The sequence below is a fragment of the Notothenia coriiceps genome, unplaced genomic scaffold (assembly GCF_000735185.1).
Source record: "Notothenia coriiceps isolate Sejong01 unplaced genomic scaffold, NC01 NC01_scaffold00030211, whole genome shotgun sequence".
NCBI classification, from domain to species: Eukaryota; Metazoa; Chordata; class Actinopteri; order Perciformes; family Nototheniidae; genus Notothenia; species Notothenia coriiceps.
Genome location: NW_011362912.1, coordinates 448,524 through 469,871, shown reverse-complemented (window position 1 = coordinate 469,871; position 21,348 = coordinate 448,524). Strand labels below are relative to the sequence as shown.

The 21,348-nt window shown below is 39.7% G+C and overlaps 2 protein-coding genes across 2 annotated transcripts in view; both read left to right on the top strand.

The window, feature by feature from the left end:
• The window catches only part of LOC104959344 (armadillo repeat protein deleted in velo-cardio-facial syndrome homolog), an 8,335-nt gene extending 560 nt beyond the window's left edge, over positions 1 to 7,775 (top strand). Inside the window, exons 2-5 of the mRNA XM_010787216.1 lie at positions 5,436 to 5,547; positions 5,954 to 6,041; positions 6,642 to 6,718; positions 6,838 to 7,775. Of these exons, the coding sequence (XP_010785518.1) occupies positions 5,436 to 5,547; positions 5,954 to 6,041; positions 6,642 to 6,718; positions 6,838 to 6,930 (370 nt within the window). The 3' untranslated portion in view covers positions 6,931 to 7,775. The remainder of the gene's footprint in view (positions 1 to 5,435; positions 5,548 to 5,953; positions 6,042 to 6,641; positions 6,719 to 6,837) is intronic.
• A 1,903-nt stretch (positions 7,776 to 9,678) lies between these two features.
• On the top strand, positions 9,679 to 11,678 carry LOC104959343 (bone morphogenetic protein 10-like). The gene is made up of 3 exons (XM_010787215.1): positions 9,679 to 9,882; positions 10,121 to 10,295; positions 10,627 to 11,678. The coding sequence occupies exons 1-3, from the start codon at positions 9,679 to 9,681 to the stop codon at positions 11,676 to 11,678; spliced, it is 1,431 nt and encodes a 476-aa protein (XP_010785517.1).
• The last annotated feature ends 9,670 nt before the right edge of the window (positions 11,679 to 21,348 follow it).

Sequence of the window (21,348 nt, the reverse complement as noted above, 5' to 3'; positions counted from 1 at the left end):
TCAAGCTTTTATTTTTGAAGGCCCGATTTTAACGCTGTGCATGCAGTAGGCGTTGGACTGGAAGTACCGGAGACCATAAACGGTTTTGAAAACGTCTGTCACGTAGGGCGACTGTGGCTGTGAGGGAGTGTGGTCGTTTTTCAACCAGAAGGTTGTGGGTTCGATCCCAGCCCATGCAGTCAACATGTCGATGTATCCTTGGGCAAGATACTTAACCCTGAGTTGCTCCCGATGGCATGGCCAACGGTGTGTGAATGTGTGTGAATGTTAGGTCCTAGAGTAAGGTACACTGCTCTGTATGAATGGGTGTGAATGGGTGAATGACATGTAGTATGTAAAGCGCTTTGAGGGGTCTTAAAGACTGGATAAAGCGCTATATAAGTACAGTCCAATTACCAAAAAATTACCAATTACCAATAGTGATCATCCACTCAATAAAACATCTTTGCTGATTTTTTTTCGAGTCTTCTGNCTGTGGCACAGTAAGAGAAAAGACAACTCCCCATCATTGTAGCAATTATCATTATGAAATGTAGTGGAACAATAAAACACAAAAGATATGTTTAGACATTTTGACAGGCATCTTTATTGTAGCCTCAACAATCATGTTCTAAGTAGGGCACTTGTAGTGCAATATGAGATAAAAACAACTACACTATTTTGACAGTGTAACAATTAAACAAGAACTACACTCTTTTGGCAGTAACAATTACATAAATAATAAACTGTCAGGCTGACACTGAAGACAAACAATAGATAAGATCGTAATTATTAGTGTTAGTTATAACAATTATGTTTAAGACGACAAATATATAAATATACACACATGTATATACATTTACATAAACATGGAGGAAACATAAGGCCAATTTCTATAGATAATGACATAAGAAAGTAATCGTAGTTGGATGTGGAGGGAAAGGAAAAAAACCTAAACAGCCCGACAGGGGCCTGGACAGCTCCACTTCAGAATAACCAAGGTAAACTAATGTATGTGGGTGAAATACAGTAGTGTCAAAAATGTAAGCATAATCCATGTATGTTAACCCAGAATAAAGTTACCTCTAGGAATATTATTATTATTATTATTATTATTATTATTATTATAATCTATGCCATCTATACAGGCTGGCATGGAATACATGTTTGACACTGTATAGCCTCCACTATTTAACCACAGAAATTATGTTACCGGGTTGATAATTTAGAGATAACAATGATCGTTTTCTCGAGATAATGGCATTAAACAATGGCCTAATTGCAAGCATTGCAGTTTTATCAGCCTAACAATTACATTCAAAATGAAGAGTATTAGAACAATTTAACGTTTGCAGTGGCGGATGGCCAATAGAGGGCGCTAGGGCGCCGCCCTCCCTGAGCCACACACAAAAACATTTATTAAATAATGAATGAATGGATGGAGAAGTCGCCCACAGGAGGCAGGTGTCTGTACCAGGTTAGCCAATTGGCCAGGTTAGCCAATTGCTACAGCACACATACACACATATAGTATAATAATGAAAATACACAATTACCATTTATTTTAATGTATCTCTGGGACATTAACGCCATATAACGTATTGAAGCCCAATATTACCTCTTTTACTGAATTGAAGACAGCAGCTTCCAGTTCGTGGTCGGTCACTCGCTGTCTTGTTAAATCTTGTTCTACAAAAACGGTGGATGTTTCTCTTTGCATGCCACATTCAAAAGTGAAGTGGTGATGTATATTTTCATCACTACAGCCACTATGTAACATGTTCTGTATAATTTCTAGGTAAGATTGTAGGCTGGACTCCACCAGCCTGTTCGAGTAGGCCTACAGCAGCAGTGGTGGGCGACGTTTAAATCTAGAACAGTTGGCGCACTTAAAGTTGGTTCCACTCCTTTGGGACAGTTTTAGAAGCTGCAGTCTCTGTCATTGACTACCTCGTGTTGGACCCCTCCAAGTAACGTTTCTTGTATTTTGTAGGAGAGTCCGTGGAGATCCGCCCCCGAAATAATTGTTTTTATATAATAATTTAGTTATTTTTTAATGAAAATAATAGCTTCATGTTCACATGTTTGCAGGTTTCAAATGTTTATGACGTTTAATAAAGTGTAAATTAAGTATTTTTTTGCACGACTGTTTTAAAAGTTAACGGTTTATTTCTAAACGATTACTTCCGGCCGTGCAAAATATAGCGGGGAAATCCAAAGTTCTGTTAAATTGAGCCAAACGGAGACCAAAGGAAATTCCTCCAGCTCCACCACAACGGTACACCAACATGTTCGAGCAAGATAACGTGAACCTCTGGCGGGGAACTAGGACGATTCATCAAGCTGGAGAACATAGGGAGAATATTTAAAGTGAGTAAAAAATGTGAGTTACAACCGGCTCGCCCAAAGAGGATATTTTAAATTGTATATTTGACTCGCTGTATTTAACGTCAGTCCAAGAAATTCAAAATAGGATAAGTTAAAATGTATTATTTTCCACACTTATACCATTTAGCGTATACGCCTAAAGTTAGTCTCGTATTTTCTGGAGTTTGTTAATGCCACATATACTGTAAACAGGATCCGTATTGCGCCTCATTCCTTACACAGTGCACGAGAGGGTGTGGATTTAAGGCGAACATAGTCATACTTTATTAACGACCAGATGCTGACGTTTTTGTTCTCATAGTTCAGCATTTAATTTTCCTTATTTGTGGTCTTTTCATGTAACTTTATAGTAGGCTAGTAATAATTAGGGCTGTCAAAGTTAACGCGTTAACGCATGGGATTAATCCCTCTAGTATTTCCACCGCACATGTTCACCTGGGAATTAACTAAGGTAGGCACGTTAAACTAACAGGATGACTGAGGAGTAGGGTTCGGTACCGAAATCGTACCGAACCCTTCTGTACTGTTAGACGGGACGTGTAGCGAGCACAGTGGAAGGATTAGGAAGCTAAACTCGGTTCCGAGTAAGAACAAATAACACGTCCGGTACCGGGATTAATAAGAGTTGTGAGGACAGGAGGACCGCAGCTCTCTCTCAAGCGTTTTAGCTCCTATGCTGTTAATATTGACCACCATTTCCTTTATGAAGTAGCAGCTGCAGCATATGTATTGCAGGCATATTTGCCAACCCTCCCAATTTCATTGCCCACTGCCGGTTTCCTCCCGGGGTCATATTTCTCCCGATTTCTGACAAAATCAGATTTACTCACGACTCGTGAGTATTTCCTGAGTATTTCCTCCTTTCCTGTAAATTAAACTATACAGGTCCAGCCCACACATATGCTCCATCAAGCATAGTGCTACAGGCAGCAAGGCACGTACAACTAAATTTAGCCGCTTTCACACCAAGTACTTTGCCGGTACTTGTCCCCAGTACTTGTTCCCCCCAAGCTCATTAGTCCCTCGATCTGCGTCCTCACCGGAATAATTCCCTGAGGAAGGATAAGGCAAATGAAGCCGCTGACGTCACTTCTGCTTTGGGTTTACTGGCAGGCACTTTGTAGTGCTTTATCTGCTATTTATCTTTGCACTAAGGTGTGTCTGTTGCTGAGCCTATTTACTATGCATACACACTAGGGATGTTAAGATTCACTGATTCGCATCGGTGCATCGGCATAAACGTTCAAGATGCTAGTGCACCGGTTGAAAGAGTGCACATCGGCTACAGTTTGGGTTGAACTCGCGATGCATCGATTGTAGCGTCTTTGCATCGGTAAAAAAACGATTCATTCATATAAAATCCCCTCATCTTGTCAACGCTCAGCAGAGACGATCTTTGATCTTTGCTTCGCACTACGGAGGCCGAGAGTCTCAGTTATCAACACACATGAAGTCGAGGAAAAAGAGAAACACAGCGCACCGAAAAATACCTACAAATCAAACTTTTGGCAACACTTCAAATTTTTCATGAAAGACGGTCAACTTGAAAAATCGCTCGCAAATTGTAAACGATGCCGTGCCGCTTTAAAGTACACAAGTAGTACGAGGAACTTAGCGACGCACATAAAGAGGCGACATGGGGTCTGCGGCTGGAAAGAGAAACCTGAAAGTAAGACATATGAGTTAAATCACTCAGTGAGGTGTTCTGTCAGAGAGAGTGATGTTTAGTTTACAGCAGCCTGTGGCCAATAATAATTTAAATGTCTTCCTTACTGTAAGCAGTTATGAAATACCTGTTTGTGAAAGGTTATTTGTATTCTTTATTGTTCATATAGAAACCACTGCTTTCTGCTCACTGGTGAGTTAGCCTATGAATGAGTGTTAAGCACATCAGGCTGGCAGCTGTATGGGCATTGCTCTATGGTAGCTGTTATTTGCACATTGTTAATCATGAGCAATGCATCCTTACATTGTTTAACTGTGAGGTGTTATACAATTGTACTCTGGAGAGCTTTTAAAGGTAAAAAAATAAACGGCAAGATGGGATGTGCTCATGTGCAGTACCAAATATGTAAAGCACTTTTTTGTTAATGTATGATTTGCTGCATATCAGGAATAAAACAAAAATCCTCTGTCGTACCATATTGAAGTATCATTATTTTTGCATCGTGTTGAATCGTATCGTATCGCCCCGAATCGCATAATGTTGAATCAAATCGTATCGAACTGTATCGCAACAGGGGTGAATCGTATCGTATCGCATCGCCTGGTGTTTCAAATGTATCGTTAATGTATCGTATCGTGGCAACGTATCGAGATGCGCATCGCATCGGCCTCAGTGATGGAGATGCACATCCCTAGTGTGTTAACCTCTTCAAAGACGTGTATGCTAGCCATGTACTGTACTTGCTAGCATTCTTTAGTTATGGTCAACTTTAGCTGGAATCGTCACTACCGAAACATACGGGTACGTTTCGGTAATTGACATGATCGTTTCGGGTAGTGACAAAATTGAATGGTAAGCAAGGAAATCCCACCATTTTGAAATATATGTGTTTTAAAGTTTGAAAATCTGCGTGTTACTTTAAAGGTCTCTTATTATACTGTTGTTCGGCATATATTATAGGTCTCATATATATAAAAAATATGTCTGTGAAGTATTTTGCTCAAAATACCAAACAGATCACCCATTCTAGCCTCATTCCCCTCTATTTCAACCTGTTACTAAAGTGCTGATTTTGGGTCAGTAGCTTCAAACATTCACACTTCAACATAAGGCATGTTATGAGTTAAGATTAAGCCATAAGGTTGAGGGAACATGATACAACCTTGAGAACAAAATACTGTGGTCACTACNTTTTCAATATAAGATGGAAAATAATAGTGTTTGCATTATAGTATTCCTTGCTGCAACTGCTTAATATCTGTTTATACTTCAGACACAGCCTCATTAACTCGTGATATTATAAGCACCCAGGGCAATCAGGAATAGATTTTATTCATGCGGACAGTATTGTCTAAGAGCTTTCCTCTGCTGTTTAACACGTTGTCTTATTACTTGTTGTCAGCCAATCAGCACGGGAGACCAAGGCTGCCTCCCATGTGCTCCAGACAATATGGGCCTACAAGGACCTGCGAAGCGTCCTGGTCAAGGCCGGCTGGAACAAGACCCACTTTAAGGTATTTGTTACAAGTTTCTGGATTTGGCACGACAAACCACTTTTCTAGTAGTAATGTGAGTCGAGAAATACAAACATGGATGAGTAAAAAATAAACAAGATACATTCAGGTAATAAATCAGTGTTTTGTCGGAGTGGGGACATTTGGGCTTAATCTGAACCCAGAAAATATTTTGCACAGTCGGCTGTTTGCCACTGAGGACACAGGAAACCCTTTATGTGAGTTGTAAAACAGATCATTACATTTAAGCTTATTGTCTCCTGAAAAAGTAAAGTTGTGTGGCTGTCCAACACAGCACAATTCATTCTAATTGGTACCATTTTAATACCCCTCTAAAACATTATAACAGGAAAGCATAAAATGCTGGTAGTCATCCAGTAACATAATCGTTTTTTATCTTTCAAAGCCAACAGCTACCGGGGTGACAAAAAAATCTAAGAGTGGAAAGCAAGGCGCCGATGACATCACCTTGCCTCTCATGGACAAAAACCAAGGTCAGCAAATCATTGCATGCATTCAAACTATTATTAAACCATCATCTGTATGAGAAAAGTGTCCTCTAGCTCGGGGAATAAAAGCGGCTTTTAAACATATTGTGGCTCTTGTCATGTCAGGGACAAAGAAATGGGGGGTTTTCAGTACCACACCATATTCTTCTGAATCATAGCCTTAAACCAATGATGTGCTGCCAGGGTTATCAGTGCAGAGACTCAGCTTATTAGCCTGAACATGCCCCCCCACAGGCAGAGAAGGCGCACGCCTCAGCAGTGACATTTCATTTCAACGTTGTTCCAAAAGGGCACCCGCTTTCTCACGTCAAGAGCGACCTCTAGCTTCCAAGCAAGCTTTTAATGAATTATTTCATTACAAGTGCCTGTTTCTCTCAGTCATCTAGTAATCGCTTCTGAGGCTTTGCTGCTTTTTAATGACTGGCCTGTTGTGAAAATGAATGTTGGTGTAGGGTTTATAGGCTTCTGCAGACACCAGTACAAGAAATAGCATATTATATGTATTTAGCATCTAGTAAAATGGTCAGTAAAATGCCACATTTGCCATATTGTCTTCCGCTAATGTGATTATAATTTCCTTTGCAGATGTATACTCCAGTTTAGAGCCAAACGATAGAGTTGGAGATGCTAAAGGGCCTGTTGTGGAAAGAGACAACCTCCAGGTATGTTCTATTAAAATCAGTTTTAGAGGATTATTGCCTTGTGATTTTAATGGGCAGTCTTTTCAGTGTTGCTGATTCAAATTGACTAACACCGTCTGTTTGCACATTTCTTTACCTAGGCGCTGAGTGAGAGAAAACACTTCATCAGAGCTGGCAGGCCTGCAGTGGGCCTCATGGATAACAAACCTCCACCGCTGGACTCCTGGGTGTAAACACCACAACACGGCCAGATACATCCTGTAGAGACACTCTCCATTGGTGAAATACAGATTTGTGCTATTTGCTCATTCTTGTACAGACAATTCAAATAATTTCCTTAGTTTACAGGAAATAACGTGCCAAACATTTACATGTATATATTATGGAGGTTATTTGGAAAAACATTTAATAGATTTTGTCCTTTAGCATAATATAGCCTACTGTATTTCTGAAAAACTCATGAAGGATTATGTATGAGATATGAAATAGCCTGAATATGCAAACTGTGGTGAATCATGACTCCAAAGATGATATGACATGTACAATTTAAATTGTATTGCTACACAAAAAGGAAATAATTTATAAAACGTCTAGTTTGTCAAGTTTAAGGCCTAAATTAGCATCGGTTGTTGTCCATCCCCATGGGTTATGGGCTGAAAAATATTCTGATATAAAATTATTTAAATATAATTTGGTCAGTGTTTGAGATAATTACTATTAGGGCCATCGTCGGCCTCGTCTTTAAAAACATCCAAATTATTTTGAATTCAGTTCATTCTTGACAAAGCTGCCATCAGACTCGACTATGCTGTTATTAGCGAAGCCTCTCTATTCCATTTGTTTCATGATAGGCAAAAGGGAATTGTAAATGTGTAACAAAAGACTGTTAATATTCTAAATGAAGGTATTTATATTGTAATATTTATTGTAATACCCATGTTATTAATTAAAGGTTATCGATGTGCATTAGCTAATCCCGGTAAGTGATCCTACATTCTATACAACTCTGCTTTGCAGTGGTCCTTTTTGCATCGCTATATTGAATGAAAAATGAAAATAAATGATGTGCATAATTTCACATTTTTATTGAAGTCTTTTTTTGTTTTGCAGACTGGATTTTATGCCCTCTTCCATTTTATCAGTGGGTACCAAAACAGCACCCCCCGGCTGGTTTAACAACCCTGTATTTATGTTCTCTGAACAGGTTTAAATGAATAGATAAAGTCTCCTATTCATTTTCTTTATCGGCAGTCAGTTGTGACTATTGGATTTTCAAATTTCTTTACGTTGTGGTCAAACTTAAAAACCTACACATTCGTTGTATAAAGAACATTTGTACACAGCCAGGGCTTATTCTTTGCTAGCAGTCACACTATGTGCTGGTACAACATAATAAAAACCAAACTCTAACACAGCTAAACAACAATTGCAAACACAACTACAAATGTGTGTCATATTTGGTTGAATGCCAGTTGGCAGAATTTGACAGCTGTAGATGATTTCTGGCACTCATAAAAATGATATGCAAGTTTTCAAACCACTTACCTACCCAAAGAGATCCAAAGAGGAGAAATCTGTGCCAAAATGGAGGTGCATTGGCCAAAAAACACTGACTAATTAATTTAATTATTCCAGGGGAACAGTCTGGAAAACACGCTCAACTCCCAGCAGTTATATTTTGAAACAAACAGCAATATGTTGGATGTTCTCTATACATACTGTATTTTGGTCTGCAACCTACTGCAATACCGGACTACCTGGTTAAATATAGATTCAAACATGACCTACTCTACAGCATCCATTGCAATACTGTTCAGATTGCTTTGTCTACTCCTAGTAATGTCCAGTTCTTTGCAAAACTCACAACATTTCAATATATTAGCATAAATTCAGTATGCAGAATACCTTACAACAAACTTATCAGAGATGACAAAAATGTACCGTACAATATATGGTTTGAATATGTATTATGCTTGTCACGCCCTATACATAATGCATTTATTGATTAAGCAGTGACTCAGCAAAGGAGTATCACAAAAACACTTCCAAAGAATACCAATGCAACATTTGTCTTTGTATTCTCATTTCTCATATTTTAAAACCAAATAAATAACATGTTTTTGCCTTGAATAAACATTAGAATACTACATTTCCTACCTCATGTGCACCCAGACAAGCTGTCAAGACATTTATATAACCTCATATCGGCAGTCGCTGTGAGGACTGATAACAAACTTTGATCTTGGTTGCACAATGCCACTGAGAGCGCTGAAATGTGTTGACATTAGTCATGTTTCATTCGGCAGGCTGCAGCAGTAAAGTGTTGGCATCTAGATACTCATGTACTGTGTTCAAATATCTGTAGCTTCATGATGTGTATGTCTCATATATGTGTTTTCAGAGCTATGGGTGGAATCTCATAGTGTTGTATGTCTCAATCATCTAAAATGACATATTTTTAAAATTAGTTTTCATTTATTTAAATATGTTTTTTGTTTGTTAAAGTGAGTGTACTTTGATGTCAATGATTGCATTTGTGAGCTTTCAGAGAGCCGCTATTAAAACAACACCAGTAATTAGCTAAAAGCATATGCAAATGAGATCAAATCAACCCTCTTAACCACTTAATGAAAATGTTTAATTACATTTAAGAAGAAGAGGCAGAAGTACAGACACTGAGTCTACACTGGCCTCTTGTGGAGATTGCATAGCATAAATGAACACATATTGTTAATTGGTAATTGATTTCAGGCATTAAAATGAAAAGTAGAACCACCAACATCATTTGAAAACTTTGTTATCTCCAAACCCATTATGTTTTTTAATTGTTTTTTATAACGGTTAAACATTTTAAATGTCAGCATTGTGCTACATAAATCACTACATACATGAACATATAATGCTGATCTAAAGTCACTTTAAGGCAAGTTTTGTCAGTGGTTAATTAGGAAAAAAATGCATGCATCAAGATATCAGTCGAAATGGATGATAAGGTCCTGGCGGGTGGAGAGGGAGGTGGGCAGAGCAAGGCCAAACATCTCCAAACATGTCAGCACAGCACATTGGACAGCACAGCCCTGCCCTCAGAACCAAACCTCAAGATCAACAAGGGCAAACCTGTTTTGTCTTTGCCCCCAATAGCAACCTGTTGTCATTTACCGAAGGACAGTCTTTCCCAGTTGCAGGTATTCTTTCCAAAGGATCCCTCCCGTCTTCTCATCTGATACTCAATCTCTGGATTTTAAACCTTTACTCCACTCTACCATGGCCGTTTCAGTCCTCTCCAACTTTGGATTTATCCGCTCTTCGAATGTCTTTCTCCTGATGTTGACTGGTTTGAGCATGAGCAGTCCTATCAGGTCCCCTGAGAACAGTCACAGGGTATCAGTCAGGATGGGTGATAATCCGCTACTTGACGCTCAGGCCTTTCTGAGTCAGTTTCTCTCCACGATGAACCTGACCGAGCTGAGGCCCCAGCCCAGGCCTCTGCCTGCCCGCAGGCAGCCCCCAGAGTACATGCTGGAGCTGTACGACCGCTTTGCCAACGACCGCACGGCTGTTCCCTCAGCCAACGTCGTTCGCAGTTTCAAGAATGAAGGTACAAACTTCTTTGTGTTTAACAAACTTTTTGAGCATTTAAATATTCAGTATCGCACAAAAATAAATAAGTTATTTATTTATTTATTATTGGTTTTCTCTGACATTCTTAAGATTTAAGGATTTAAAAATGTTGATTGCTTTGATCATAATACTGTAAATCTAGAAGTGTTTATTGTTTTAATTGCCTTGAAAATCAATATTATTTACAAAAAAACAAAGCGTGAATTTTGTGTGTTTACGTTTTAATATGTAACAGTTTAACATGGGTTTTGACATCAAAAACATACAAAATGCATTGATTAACACTTTTTTTGATATCTTGATTTCAGATTCCTCCCCCTACAGCATAACAACAAGGGGTGTACGGATACATCCCCTGCTGTTCAACATCTCCATGCACCACCATGAGCACATCACCATAGCTGAGCTCCGCCTTTTCACCCTGTTCCAGAAGGCCCAAAGACCAAATGCCGGCATTGACTGCAAGGTGACCATTTACAAAATACACGAGGGCGTTTTTTGGACTAAAGAGGTGGGGAAAGAAGGGAGAAGGAGGGATAAAGAAGAGGTGGTGGAGATGAAGGATTTTGAGGAACTGGTGACAAAGCATTTTCGTGCCAAAGATAAGAGCTGGGTGTCGTTTGACCTGACTCATGCGGTTGCACCCTGGCGGAAGTCGTTGGGGTTTGCTACTCACAGTCTGGAGGTACATATTGCATGTCTTGGGTCAGAAGAGGAAGGGGTCACTCAAGAGGTCACGGAGCAGGACGAGAGATTGGTTGGGGTGGATATCGACAGGAGTTTGGAGGGGAAACACAATGCGGTGATGATTGTATTCTCAGATGATCAAATCGGAGATCGCAAGCAGGATAAACAAGAGCTCAACCAGATGATCGAACATGAGAATGACCTTCCTGATAATGTAGGCCGAAGCCAACCAGCTTTCTGGGGGAACCACAATGCCGGCCACGCTATTCAGGACGAGCTGGACAAACAGTCTATCATGCAACTGCAGTCCAACCTTATCTATGACACACCTCCCCGAATCCGTCGCAATGTTAAGAGCGAGCCATGCAAGAGGACCCCACTCTTTGTGGATTTTAAAGACATTGGCTGGGACACGTGGATCATCCAGCCTGTGGGCTATGAGGCGTATGAGTGCAACGGCGTGTGCAACCCCCCTATGACCTCCGAGGTCTCGCCTACCAAACATGCCATAGTGCAGACACTGCTGAGTGTTAAGAGTCCGGAGAGGGCATCGCGTGCCTGCTGTGTACCCACTAAGTTGGAGTCAATTCCACTCCTTTATCACGATAACGGAGTGGTCACTTTCAACCACAAGTATGAGGGAATGGTGGTGGCAGAGTGTGGCTGTAGATAGTCTTGGAAACATTTACACAGAGAGAGAGAGACTGCACCAATGTTTCAACCATCATCTCAGAAACACATCTATTCATCTATTTATATTCCTTATCATGTGCTTGTTTCCACAGTATTTAAGATCTCTACAGTGGTGTGCAAAAACAGAACTCTAGACATATAGTTGTATATTAGGGACGGACACATGCTGTGCTAAATGATGTACATTTGTAATTGTATAAAGGTTATTATTATATTAATGTAGAATATAAAGCTTTTGTCATGGTTTAATATATTATTTGCTGTTTTTTGTATTTTAGAATGCTTTTGGATAATACCACATTACAGCGTAAATCACAGGCCCTATTCCTGCAAATACTACTGTATGTTATCGGCCCCATCTGACACTGCAAGAGAAAAGAAAGAAGGTTCTGAGAGTGGATGTCTGAATATTCCGATAAATCCTGTTTGGAAACTCCATGTCATTAATGGCGAGCTAGTCAAAAGGTTCAATACTACAGCACTGTTATCAGTCGCAATAACAACCTTCTGAATTGTTTCAAAGTATGTGAGCGGGATCCAAGATCAAAAGAATGTTTCAAGGTACTGAATCTGACAAAAGTGAAGTTCGCGCCCCGGGTTATTACAGTGCTTGAAAAGAAAATACTTCTACACGCCATCTTATTGCAATATGTAAATGCAATATCTTATTATCTGACATCTTTTCATCACAGACCGTTCTTTATAATATCTACATTTCGTTCTGGCAGGAAATACATCTAATGCAGTAGTTGCTCCAGCATATTCAGTTTCAGAATAATTGAAAAATCTACAATTCAGGATAGCCCCCGGATAACAATGATTTGCACTACTTATAGGATGCTGTATGTTTTTGTTTTTGTATGAAAAGTCTCTTAAAATCATTGCATTGGCTATATGCTCATTAAGAAGATGGACTATGGTACGTTGTAGCTGCTGAATTTATTGAAAGTATGTGACATTTTTCCCTTTATTTGCTTGCCATTATATCTAGCTTTTGACCAGGAGATGACTTTCACAGTGTCTTGGATTTCTTCTGGGATTCCTGTCTGAAAAATGAACAATATCTCTTACCTAACATTGCTATAAACTGCTGTGAAATCTTTCCTCACACCGCAGCCATTCATATTCTGCTTTTGGTTATCACACAGATATTATTGTTATCATAGTTGTAAAGAATAAAATTATCATTAAGCAAGTTTTGATCTCTTGTACAGCCTGTTTCATTGTCATGTAATCACAGCAGTGTCTACCTAACAACCTTAATCCCCATAACTCTAGCGTCACATGCCTGGCGGGCCTCTCGCTGCCCGCTCCATGCCACAGTGATAAGGAGGTGTCAGAGCCTGGAGTCTTGTAGACCGTCACTCAGGATGAGACGCCACTCCAAGTGGCAGCATTTGTGAGAAGGTGGTGTCAGATTCCTGGTCTCCAACGCCAACATGCTCTATTGACAATCCTGCCATCAGGTTGCTCAGTGCCCTCTGAACCCCCTTCTTCCTCTTTCTGACACGGGCATGCTGACTCCCTTATCGAGCCCCAGCAACAGTACAAATGGAAAGAAATACATGTCACATCATCACCTTGCTTCTGCTGTTAACATTCGGAAGCAGATAACATTGACGGAATAACACTGTTGAACTTTCTGACTTAATAGGATCCTCACTCAGCTCACAGATTTACATCGGCCAAGTTTGCAGGGCAGAGATATCGACTGACAGTGACAGATAATACATTTATTTCACAGTGTGGAACTTATTTGAAACCAGAAAACGTAGAAACCGAATAATTATTCCTAAAAAATTCCAATATTCCAACTTCTCTGTTCACTATGGCCTGTTTTTTTTTTTGGTTAGGGACGATACAAAAAGGATTTGGGTGAGGGGAAGATGCAGAATCTTACATTTAATGTTCTTTTTTAGCCAAGACCCTTGAGCACTATTCCCCATACACTTTGGGTTCATCATATTCTGTGTTCTGTTGTGCTGGCTTCATTTTATTGAAACACCCATCTGCATTGTTTAAACATTAACAGGCATCAATATAAATAAAAAGAAGTAGAATGTTACATTACTCCACCTCCAGAATAATGTATAATTAAGCTTTACAAATATATCATTCTGTTTATTTAGTTTACTACACAAACAATAAATGAATTTGTTTTTATGAAACACATAAACAGCATTATTTTTGTTGTTCATTGGTCAACACCGTTCACACCTAAATATCTTCATTTTTAACCATGCTTGATATCTGTATACTTATTCTATATTATATTTTGACAGCTGATACATTATAAATAGAAGCTGCTTTTCTATAATTCTTCTCTTTGCCTATCTCCACATAGTCTGGAAAACAACTTGTCATCAGGTTTATTTGGCAGCTTTTGGACATCAATCTTATGCAACAAAGATGTTGAGGTTGATGGGAGGGTAACTTTGAATCATAAACACTAGGTAAATCTCATTGGGATATATGGAAAGAGAGAGAACCAGAAAGGGAGAATTGGACAGTAGAATGGCTTTATTACTGGGATGTCACACTCTATTTTAATAGACATGAAAGTACAGTAAAACCATCACAACACTTAAGTTACAGTACACCTTAAAGACGTTTTGAGAACATAATTTAAAGATTTATTCTTGTATACATTGGACATGCATTCATTAATACATTGGAGAGGAATGCACCCAGCAAATATAAAATAATATAACCAACTTTGTTTTTATGGTGGCAACCATCTGGTGAGGAGAAGCGATCTATTTGAATATGTATGAAAAATAGATTACAAAAGTAAAGTACAAAAGTATTAGCATAAAAATGTACTTAAAGTACCAAAAGTAATAGCACTCATTATGCAAGTTGGTCCATTTCAGAATAATATATATTTTATGTTTTGATTATCATTATTGACGCAAGTGTTCTCAAAGCTGGCATAGGTGCCATTTTAATGACTTTGTATACTGCAGAGTAGCTTGTGAATTTACTCCAGGTGTATTTTTGAATTGTAATGGAGTAGGAATACACAGTAGCACAACATGGAAATACTCAAGTAAAGTACAAGTACCTTAAGAGTTGTACCTCTGATGAAGAATGACATGTGTGAATGGTAGCGTAGGCCTATATGGGCCATTCTACCGAATTGGACCAAACTCAGGTTGGAAATGATTTGGAATGTTGTATGTTTTTTTCCCAAAACTTTGTCCATATATATTTTGTACCATATCTAAATTACACATATCTAGTAAAAGAACCGTACATTTTTATATTGTATTTTCAGACTGTATTTGAATGTTCTTCCTCTACCAAAAATGGTCACTACCGAAACATAGTACATACACTGTAGTAAAAAAGTATTATATTAACCTGTTAAGATTGTTTTACCTTCCCTTCTCTAAATAATATTTTAACAAATATTTCTTGAGGGTTTTCACAATTAAATTAAAAATAAATAAATAAATAAAAGTGAATTTTTAATCAAATATCAAAGTTCAATTTATACAATTCATAAAAATCATAATTCAAACTTTCTTTGTAAAATGCATAATACTGGTCATATTGATTCCAGAGTTGATGATTGTTGAAATTGAACATACATTAAACCAATCAGTATCATATCATTTTAGTTGATAACTCCATATACTACGTTTTTTACAAAACATGTTTCGGTAGTGACCACAGTATTTTGTTCTCAAGGTTGTATCATGTTCCCTCAACCTTATGGCTTAATCTTAACTCATAACATGCCTTATGTTGAAGTGTGAATGTTTGAAGCTACTGACCCAGAATCAGCACTTTAGTAACAGGTTGAAATAGAGGGGAATGAGGCTAGAATGGGTGATCTGTTTGGTATTTTTGACTGTTTGGAACTTTTCTCCCCTTGGGAAGCAGCTGCACCCTGTAGACAACTTCCCCCACCCTCTCCAGTATTCTGCAGGGACCAACCCACTGCAGGTTGTCAAGTTTTGGGCACCGGCCTTTTTTCCGTTGTGGGCTGTAGACCCAGACCAGCTCCCTGGCCCGGAAGTGCTGCCCTCGTGTCCTTGTATCATAGTTCCGTTTCTGTCTCACACCAGCACTTATCTGCTGATCGCGGATTCGCGGGCAAAGGCATGAGCTGAATCAAGGCAGTCCTGAAGTCTCCTGGCATACTAAGGCCCTGGAGGAGTGTCCAGGGAATCCGGCGGCTGCCAAACGCCAAATGGCAGGGGTATGAAGCCTATCTCCCATAACATGAGGAGGCAAGGAGAACAGGCTGAGGACCTAGGGAACGGCCCTCAGACTTTTGGGGGCCTCTAAGCAAGCTTTGACTTGGGGGCCCCCTCCACTCTAGCGCGCTCTCACTACACACAACACGGAACAACTTTTGTCTTGTGATGTTAGCATAAAGCACACATATTGTATATAATAGCACGTAAACACCGGTGACCTAAACTATCCTCTAGGGCAGGGGTGGGCAAACTTTTGGCTCGGGGGCACACATGGAGTTGTAAATTGTGACAGACGGGCCGGGCCAGTAGCAGAATCGGTAAAAATATATATTTAGCTGTCCACTACTCATTATAAACTCGGCACTCAAATGTTGACTTTTCCTTTGGTCCACTCATTGGTTACAGAATGCAGGTTCAAAGGGTGAATTAGCGTTCAAAGGTGATTTATTGCGGTCATGAGCGTAACCGTTTTACGTGCCTTCTTATGACCCACACGGCATTTTAAACGCTCGATGATTTTCTCCGCAACACCGCTCACAACGGAAAATCAAATAGAGGACTGGGTCGGGTAGTTTTTAATTAATACGTAAGCCATATAATGAAAGAACTACTTCTCCACGACTTGTACCATTTCTCCAGAGTGCCGTGGTGCATTTTTATTTAATGTGGTTTCAGCTGCATTACTGCCTGCTGCAGTGCTTGCTCGTGCACCGAGTTTTATTCTCCGTTAACAGCCATCGCGACAGCAGGCCACTGTAAATTTTTTTTTTCATGTCTGACTGTCACACACAAGCAGCTGATAAATATCCCCATCCCCATCAGTGGAATGTGTTTTTAGTCTGAAAGCGTTTGGCATCACAACGCTGTTATGGAAACGTCTCTCTGGCCATTCTAACAGGTGATGTTACATAGCAAGCTAATCAGGGACTATCATTGACTACTTGTTGCTATCATATTTGTGGAATAAGCCGTTTCACTACCATATTTTACCGGCGTAGTTTCGTTATGTTTTACTTGTGATGGCACATGTAGCCCATGTATTAGATTCCATCCGATAGTTGCAATAACACAAACAAAAGGAAAACCATCTTGCCTTTCACAATAGTCAAATAACAGTGAACGGATGGTTATTAAAGTAAGGTAAAATAAACAAAGAATCAGACATAAGCTGGTTAGTGTTTGCCTGACTTATATAAGTTTTTTATAAGTGTGTGTTCGCGTTCTAGTCAGTTATGCTCGCCGTATATGGCCCCGCGGCCTTAGTTTGCCCATGCCTGCTCTAGGGGGATCCTCACCTCCTTTTCGGGGTTGCAAAAAGAGGTTGCACTTTTAATTATCCAGGTGTTGTTATGGCACGTCAGTGGCCAACAGCCATCATTTAACCACTGGAAATACGTTCAAACGTGCTGTCGACACGTAACAAGTGGCATGCCACCATTTCAGCCTGGACTTTTTCTCAGAAAAATTAACTNAATCGCCCTTATGGCACATTTTGTATTAGAGAGGTTCTATTAAGCTTTTGGGGTTTTCCCTAGTTTGTGTTCATGCTTTAATGTTCAAAAAGCACTTTATAACTAGGGAAAACCCCAAAAGCTTAATAGAACCTCTCTAATACAAAATGTGCCATAAGGGCGATTATAGTGCAGGTAATTTCTCTACTTTGCTTTATGAGTTACGGTGTTTAAGTGCTGAATGTGATTGGATAATACCATATTATGCAGAATAAAACCATAAAACAGCAATACTTTGTGTGAATCCGACCTCCTGAGGGCTTTTAATTATACCTCAAAGTCAAACACCACTTCTACTCCTCAGTTCCAGGCTTTTAGAAATGAACCTTAAGAAGACAAAGTGATGGGATGGAAGTGAAGGTAATGTTCTTTCCATTCTACCTTTCTCTCCCCGGTCCTTACCTGTGAAGTCGGAGGCACGAGGGGTGAGGTTAATCTCGTCGGCTACTGTTAAAGGAAGTGGAAGGAAAGAAAGGGAGGGGTACAAACATTTGGGGGTTTCAGTTAGTGAATGACATTCCTCATGCAACATCCAGGTAGCGCTGCAAACATATCACACAATGCTTCATCTCTATTAGGACGGGACGCCATGCGAGACGAGGGGGTGGAGGTGGAGGTGGAGGGGGGGGGGAGATGAAAGGAGGGTTTCTGAGGATAGCAATCAAGACGTTGTTGTGGTATCAACACGGCACAGAGCGGCAATCTGCTCGGGAAGATTAGATATGATTATAGAGAGTGAGAGCGGAGAGACTGGTGCAGCCAAAGCAATCAGCGACTGTTCAGAGCCATTTCAAGGTGAATCAACTCGGGGGAACTTCTCCACTTTTGGGGAGAGGTGTTCCCGTACAGAGGAAGAAGGGAGGAATATAATTACATAGAAGGAGTGTTGGGGAGATGTGTAGGGATGTGTGGAAAAGGTTACAGGAAATCTGAGGTTTTCTCAAAAGGTTTTACAGAGTTTGAAGGAGCTGAGGTGTGCTATAGGAAAGTTCAAAATGACCCACAGATTGTAATATCTGAACCTCCTAAAGCTGATATCACGTGATGATAATGTGTGACTGAAGGAGGTTTTCACCAGTGGTGGAATTTAAATTACTCAAATATTGCACTTAAGCACAACTACCTAATTCTGATTATAATCTAAAAGAAACTATAAGTAAACTAATAAATAAACATTGGAGTACATGTTTATTTATTCATGTTAAAATATCCAGCAGAAGCATCAAAAGTAACTCGTTAACTTATCAAGACAATTTACGAATATATTTTATTCATCTCCAATCACAATAAGTTTATATATACTACAAATAACAGTGTTTTAAACTTGTGATTAAAGATTGATTTATCACAGATTATTGTTGTGATTAACGGGATTAAACTAATTAAAATCCGTTCCACCATTGACACAAAGGCATGACTGATAATAATCCAATCATCTTATATATATTATTCTGACGTGTGTAATTACACACCTAAATATACTTTATGCCAATACTACGTTTACCTAAGAAGGAGTCTAACCTGGACACATCGGATTAACCTCTGGATTAACCTTCAGCAGCGTTGATATCATTTTAATGCCATTGAACACAACTTTTGATCAGAACACCACAAAGTTTTGGGCTGTGTTGGCACCGTAAAGCACATTTTTTATTGTTGTTTGTTGTCGCAAGTTTCTGGTCGCATATTCTGTGTCAAAGATAAAAATTAGTTTTGTTGATACTTATATCTGTCTCGGAATCTGTGGGAATCTCAGCTTGCTAACCGATACTTTGTTTGTGCAGATTCCTGATAAGTAATAAGGGTAATTTAACGTGAGTTGTGGTGCTAAAGTGGGGTGTTAAGGCAAATCTGTATCGGCTCAGCGGCTATTCAAAGAGCCTTTGTTATTAACACCCCCTTATGTTCGTTTTGCTAAATAAAATGTTAATATCGTCTGAAAGCTGAGTTTCTTCCCGTTAAGTGGTATTTGACCATTCCATAGTTTTATTAAAATGTTAATGAGCCATCAGAAAGCTGTTTCTTGTGCAAAGATGTTGCGTTTTGCCCGCCGCGGTTTAAACTGGTAAATCTAACTCTTGATTTAGTATTGCTAATTTTTGTTTAAAAGTTGAAAGAATATCTAATAGCTTATCCACCACTGGTTTCTCATGCTGCCGGTCAGTCTGCTCTCGAAACGCAACATGGTGTTACGCTCCCGTAAATGAGGATGAAATATCTTAAATGAAAGGTTTTAAAAAGTGTTGTACCTAGATCCATGCTCTTGGAGCTTTAGCGTGTCTTGATGATCATCGAGAGGTGAGCGGCGTCCTCCCAAACTGTTTGGTGCGTGTTCTCCCATGCTCTGAAAAACGCGAGCGGAAGCCAATAAGTAAAAGGGCTCCGAAGCCTCCCTTTGAAAGCCTGCGTCCGGAATCGTTTTCCTCTGGATTCACTCAGAGCCTGGAGAAAAGATACGAATATAGAGTGATTCTTAAATGATCCCCACAGAGGAGAAAGTGTGTGACGCTCTAAAAGGAAGGCCAGGCGAAAGAATGAGAAGCTAGATAATCACTTTTCTTAACCCATGTTCATCTCAATATGGTAGACTGAGGAGCGTGGTCATGAAGGAAGTAAGAAGTGGGGATGATGGGCTTAAGTAAAATAGGTGACAAATGTTCAAGAACGTTTTTCTTTCAACTCAAACAATTTGAAAAAGGAAAACAAGATGGAAGGGAAATCTAAAGACAAATCGGGAGGGTGTTAAAAAGTAAGAAAATTAAAGAAAAAGGAAAGTGTTGGGGGCAAAAAGAGACTGAGGCTAAAACGAACAAAAAAGTCAGAAGAACAGGAAATAGCCACGAATTGGTGTGGACATGAGAGAACAAGAGAAGGTGTGTGGGACGAGTGGAAACAAAGAGAAGGTGGTGTTGTGGACAGAGAGGAACAGAGAAGGTTGTGTGGGACAGAGTGGAACAGAGAAGGTGCGAGTGTGGGACAGGACGTGGAACAAGAGAAGGTTGGTGTGGGAACAAGAGAGGAACAAGAGAAGTGGTGTGGACAGAAGGAGGAACAAGAGAAGGTTGTGTGGGGACAGAGTGGAAACAAGAGAAGGTGGTGTGGACAGAGTGGAAACAAGGAGAAAGGTGGTGTGGGACAGAGGAGGAACAAGATGAAGGTGGGTGATCGAGCGGAGAGGAACAAGAAGAAGGTGAAATTGTGGACAGAGAGGAAACAAGAGAGGTGGTGGTGGGACAAGAAGAGGAACAAAGAAGGTGGTGTGGGACCAGAGAGTGAACAAGAGAAGGTGGTGGTGGGACAGATGGAACAAGAGAAGGTGGTGTGGGACAGAGAGGAAACAAGAAGAAAGGATGGTGTGGACAGAGAGGAGACAAGAAGATAACACCAGGGAAAGAAAGTGAAACAAACAAGGAACAAATGAGAATGTGGAAACAGTGGAATAAAGGCAAAGAACAAAAGAACCAGGATACTGTAAAGAAACATTATATAGAATGTATCCGGAGAGCCAGTCTCTTAATCATCAACAGCCAGTATTACACTTAAAGAGGACCTATCATGCTATATTGGAAACATATTATTGTAAGGCCATCTCTCTTCAAAACAACAACAAACGTGATGGGGGGAAAAGGAGAGATGGCCCCTACATATATGTTTCAATATAGCATGATGGTCCTCTTTAAGTGGTATCTGGTCTAGTGATGAGAAAGACTGGCTCTCCCGATACAATTTCTATTATAATAGTTTTCTACAGTATCTGTTCTTTTTGTTCTGCTTTATCCACTGTTTCCACATCATCCATATCTGTTCCTTGTTTGTTTCACTTACTTCCCTGGTGTTAATTTCCTTTGTTCCTCTCTGTCCCCAACACCACCTTCTCTTGTTCTCTCTGATTTACAACCAAAGATAAACAGAGCTAAGCCACGGAGGGTGG